This window comes from Salmo salar, chromosome 19, assembly GCF_965601325.2.
Source record: "Salmo salar chromosome 19, fSalSal1, whole genome shotgun sequence".
NCBI lineage: Eukaryota > Metazoa > Chordata > Actinopteri > Salmoniformes > Salmonidae > Salmo > Salmo salar.
The window spans coordinates 79,903,062-79,909,089 of NC_138309.1; the positions used below are offsets into that span (position 1 = coordinate 79,903,062).

At 40.0% G+C, this 6,028-nt stretch overlaps 1 protein-coding gene across 1 annotated transcript; it reads left to right on the forward strand.

The window, feature by feature from the left end:
* The first annotated feature begins 571 nt into the window (after positions 1–571).
* On the forward strand, positions 572–3,845 carry LOC106579648 (zinc finger and BTB domain-containing protein 14). The gene is made up of 2 exons (XM_014159759.3): positions 572–727; positions 1,942–3,845. Exon 2 carries the CDS (start codon positions 1,956–1,958, stop codon positions 3,291–3,293), a length of 1,338 nt encoding a protein of 445 aa, XP_014015234.1. The 5' UTR covers positions 572–727; positions 1,942–1,955; the 3' UTR covers positions 3,294–3,845.
* The last annotated feature ends 2,183 nt before the right edge of the window (positions 3,846–6,028 follow it).

Below are 6,028 nucleotides of genomic sequence, written 5' to 3' on the forward strand. Positions count from 1 at the left end.
GGTTACATTCCTTGTAAAAAAAAATAAAAAAAGTTTATCGAAATGGATTATTAAAACTGTGTTGTAAAATCAATATTTGATGGGGTATTTCATCAAATTATTATCGGTGGGCCATGTCAAAGGCTCCAGTTTGACACTCCGTGCCGAACGTGCACACCTGTAGGCTCTGTGGGTGAAACACTGGCTAAAATGATTGAGGGTCAGTGCTATCAGAGATCCTTGGGACGTCCCTACCCTAAACCCTAAACATAATCCTTATCTAACCCTAACCTTGAACCTTACCTTAACCATTTTAAATGTGAACTTCAATGGGGGTAGGGACGTACCAAGGACTCTGGATTGCACGGACTAATTATTGAATCTCTCTGTATAATCTCGATAAAAAAGCGCACTCGCTTCCCGCTCGTGACAGTAGCTTTCGCGCCCCAAATCTACTCCCGTTTTCATTCTAGGTTCGCGCTCCAGAGACTTCTTATCAGTAATTTGCGTAAGCACAGTGTGGTTTCTGCTTTTTGTATTGTATTTACGCTTTGAGCGTAGGCGGAAACATTTACAATTGACGTACGTACGCGCATAGTCACTTGCCTGCTGCAGTTCCGTGCTGGCGCAGCGCGTCCTTCCGTTAATGCTCGTCCTCAGGCCAACAACACACAAAGTGTATTATTCCCTTTTGACTGCTTGACATATATCGGAGACTTTCTCAAGGGGACGACATATTGTACTACAGGTAAGAGACGTATTTTTTTAGCGAATCAGATCGATTTCCGAAATATTGCATAATGTTTAACCAAGATGACTGCGCGCTCACGGTTTCAGCAAAAGCTCGAGTTCGTCATTTCAGGAGAGTTCATGGCTGCTCGGGCATTTTCCATGTCGGTGTTACGGGCGCTTCCTCGCGTGCTTGTGGCTAGTCGGATACACAACCCTTCTCTCCCCACCGTTCAGAATGACGCAGATTGATGTGTTGTCATCGACATAAATTACTATTTTACAACCAAAAGCAACATCGTATTCATGTTCTGTTGAAAACAATACGTATATAAGCATAGGTGGGTGCAAACTATAGCTAGCTAACGTTAGCCAGTTAACGGGCATACACTCCCCCAAATCTGAAGCTATATTGCTAGCTTTTCCAATCGGTTACCTGTATGCATGCAAATTACCTTGCCAATGAATTGGCTATACGACATTGAGATGTATTGCTATTCAAGCATGCATTCATAATGTGGCCAATTTAACATGTGCAACGTTATATAATGTATGATTTTCTGGGTTGAAAATGATCAAAGTCTAAGACATTCAATTGATGGGCGATTGTACCTGCCTAGATTGAATGTACTAAAATCATTTGGCCACCACAAAACCTTGATTTATTGATTATATTTCGTTAAAATAAACATGAAATGATTCAACAATGTGCCTATTTCCCTCTGGTCATGTAATCCACCTCGGGAGGGGATGGTAAACTAGTTATCTAAATAATCAAACGTTATTGGTCACGTACACATGTTTTGCAGGTGCAGCGAAATGTTTCTATTTCTAGCTCCAACAGTGTAGTAATACCGAACAATACAAAACAATACATACCAATTCTAAAAACAAATACATATCATTGCAAGTGATTGCATATAGGCTACTCTCATAGTAACGCTTTCCTATCCACATAGATTGCTACATGTATTAGGTTGATATGATAATAAATGATAAAACAAAACAGCTTTTTAAATCAGCCTATTATTCTCCCCCACAACAGCCATTATGGTGTCATCCAGAGAAACATCATATATATAGGGCCATGACAGACACAGTGCCGCTGCTAATCATTCGCAATGTGGTTAACGTTTTAGGATATTATGATCAGATTGTTTTAGGCTTATTTCCCAATGGTTCAGAGTGAAATGTATCCACAGACATCTAACAACGTTCTTTCTATTGTTCCAGAATATCAATCCAAGATGTCAGAGACCGTGAAGTACATGGATGATGAACACAAGACCATCTTCCTGAAGATACTGAATGAGCAACGGTTGGAGGGTGAACACTGTGACATTGCGGTGGTGGTTGAAGATGTGAAGTTCAGGGCGCACCGCTGTGTGCTGGCAGCGTGTAGCAACTACTTCAAAAAGCTGTTCAAGAAGCATGAAGTCGACAACTCCTCAGTCATAGAAATCGACTTCATCCGCTCAGACATCTTCGAGGAGGTATTGAACTACATGTACACAGCCAAGATTTCTGTGAAGATAAAGGACGTCAATTTGATGATTTCTTCAGGTCAGATACTCGGAATCCGTTTTCTGGACAAACTCTGTTCACAGAAGCGTGACATGTCCACTGAAGAAAGGAACGGCCAAAATGACAAACCCTTTCCCTGTGATATTCTCAAAATGTCTCTCCCTACTGATGACCCTACATTGGGCCAGGAAAACGACCTGCAGGTGCTAGGTGACCATGACGACACTCCTACTGACGACCTTGTGGAAGAGCCAATGACCAATCACGACTTGGACAAATCGCCTAACACGGCGTTGAGAGTGACGGAGGCCATTCTCAAAGAATGGCCTCCTGCCAATGAGGACGTGCACAAGGTGAGCTGTTACGACCAGGACGTGGAACCCATGGATACGGAGCAAAAAGACCTGGCGAGTCACACCACAACAACCTTAGCGTTTGCTGACAGCATCGGCGAGGTGAAGGACGAGCAGCCCCCCGGTTGGACCACAGCCACGACGGACATGAAGTTCGAGTACCTCCTCTACGGCCAACGGGAACAGCTCGCATGCCAGATCTGTGGGAAGACCTTCATCGATGAGAACCGTTTGAGGAAACACGAAAAGCTGCACTCGGCCGAACGTCCGTTCATCTGTGAAATCTGCAGCAAAGCCTTCACTACCCAGGCTCACCTGAAGGAGCATCTGAAGATCCACACAGGCTTCAAGCCCTACCGCTGCGACGTGTGTGGCAAGTCCTTCATCCGAGCGCCTGACCTCAAGAAGCACGAGCGGGTCCACAGCAACGAGCGTCCCTTCGGCTGCCAGATGTGTGACAAGGCCTTCAAGCACAAGTCCCACCTGAAGGACCACGAGAGGCGCCACAGGGGCGAGAAGCCCTTCGTCTGCGGCTCGTGCACCAAGGCCTTTGCTAAAGCCTCAGACCTAAAGAGACATGAAAACAACATGCACAGCGAGAGGAAGCAGATGCCGCCAAGCACCCTGCAGACCGAAACTGAACAGCTGCAGGCAGCAGCCATGGCCGCCGAGGCCGAGCAACAACTGGAGTCCATAGCATGCTCATAGCACACAAAGTTTTGTTACATTACCTTACTTGTCATGGACATCTTGAGAACAATATGAGTTTTTTGATGTTTCATTTTGTATTTTATTTTTGGGAGGCCGAAAAACTCCAATAATCAGATAGATTTGATGTTGATAATTTTTCTCAAGATAGGATTTCACTACATTCATTTATTTTTGGATTTATTTCACGTGATTTAGGCTTTCTCGCACTTGGTTATATTGTAATGGTTAAATAATTTTGGGGGGTATTAATTCAAATATGTTTGTGTAAATGTTATGGCAGCGTTATGGATATAAATGCTATGACTACTGCCTCTACTCGGTTTTGGTTGTCAATATATTAGTGCTGTTATACAGTACTGGTTTTATCAAGAAAAACTGGAAATTAAATGTTTGATTTGTAAAAATTTATGGAAAAAATTGTTATAAACCACAACGTTTTTGATGGTTAACTATTCCACAGCATCACATACACAAGTCTTACTGTAATTGACGTCAAAATATGTGTTGCTTTAATAAACATGGTAGCCTCAACTGCCAACAAATCATTAATCTATTGTCTTTTTCATTATTTTTGGAAATACATTATAGCTTTAATTTGTGTAGAAACACGTTTACATGGATTGACATGTAAAAAAATATATATAGTGTTGGGAAGTAGTGTTGTTCAACTAGTCATTTAACTACATTTTGCTGTAGCTTTTTGGTAGTTGAACTAGATAAAAATCTAGGTTGGGTTTTCAGTTGTTAATTTCTTTTTTGCCATGTAGCGGTGTAGCTAACTACTGGAACTATACACTACTGTTTTACCATGTAGCGGTGTAGCTAACTACTGGAACTACACACTACTGGTTTACCATGTAGCGGTGTAGCTAACTACTGGAACTACACACTACTGGTTTGCCTTGTAGCGGTGTAGCTAACTACAGGAACTATACACTACTGTTTTACCATATAGTGGTGTAGCTAACTACAGGAACTATACACTACTGTTTTACCATATAGTGGTGTAGCTAACTACAGGAACTATACACTACTGTTTTACCATGTAGCGGTGTAGCTAACTACTGGAACTACACACTACTGTTTTACCATGTAGCGGTGTAGCTAACTACTGGAACTATACACTACTGTTTTACCATATAGTGGTGTAGCTAACTACAGGAACTATACACTACTGTTTTACCATATAGTGGTGTAGCTAACTACAGGAACTATACACTACTGTTTTACCATGTAGCGGTGTAGCTAACTACTGGAACTACACACTACTGTTTTACCATGTAGCGGTGTAGCTAACTACTGGAACTACACACTACTGGTTTACCTTGTAGCGGTGTAGCTAACTACAGGAACTATACACTACTGTTTTACAATAAAGTGGTGTAGCGAACTACAGGAACTATACACTACTGTTTTACCATATAGTGGTGTAGCTAACTACAGGAACTATACACTACTGTTTTACCATGTAGCGGTGTAGCTAACTACTGGAACTACACACTACTGTTTTATCATGTAGCGGTGTAGCTAACTACTGGAACTATACACTACTGTTTTACCATATAGTGGTGTAGCTAACTACTGGAACTATACACTACTGTTTTACCATGTAGCGGTGTAGCTAACTACAGGAACTACACACTACTTTTTTTGCTAAAATAAAATATGGGGAAGTAGGCAAGAATTTCCTTTATTTTTCAGCATCAGACCTGCCTAATAGGCTAAATGACACATTCTGTTAATAACATCTGAATCCAGAGTGATCTTTTCTTGCAATTTGTAGTCTATGACTTGAGATTTAGATATGCTAATTCATCACTTAGTAGTTTGGACTTTAGTAACTTTAGTTAACTATATTTTATTTATTTTCAGAGTAGCTTCCCCAACACCACTATTAAAGCACTGGTGTAAAGTACTTAAGTAAAAATACTTTAAAGTACTACTTAAGTAGTTTTTGGGGGAATCTGTACTTTACTATTTATATTTATGACAACTTTTACTTTTACTTCACTACATTCCTAAAGAAAATAATGTACTTTTTCTCCATACATTTTACCTGATACCCAAAAGTACTTGTTATATTTTGAATGCTTAGCAGGACAGGAAAATGGTCTAATACACAGACTTATCAACATGTGGTCATCCCTGCTGCCTCTGATCTGCATCTTTTGTAAATGATGTCGGAGTGTTGGAGTGTGCCCCTGGTTATCAATACGTTTTTAAAACAAGAAAATGGTGCCGTCTGCGTTGCTTAATATAAGGAATTTGAAATGATTTATACTTTTTCTTTTGATACTTAAGTATATATATATATATATATATATATATATATATATATATATATATATATATATATATATATATATATATATATATATATTATTTTTTTCACCTTTATTTAACCAGGTAGGCTAGTTGAGAACAAGTTCTCATTTGCAACTGCGACCTGGCCAAGATAAAGCATAGCAATTCGACACATACAACAACACAGAGTTACACATGGAATAAACAAAACATACAGTCAATAATACAGTAGAACAAAAGAAAACAAAAAGTCTATATACAGTGAGTGCAAATGAGGTAAAATAAGGCAATAAATAGGCCATGGTGGCGAAGTAATTACAATATAGCAATTAAACACTGGAATGGTAGATGTGCAGAAGATGAATGTGCAAGTAGAGATACTGGGGTGCAAAGGAGCAAGATAAATAAATAAATGCAGTATGGGGATG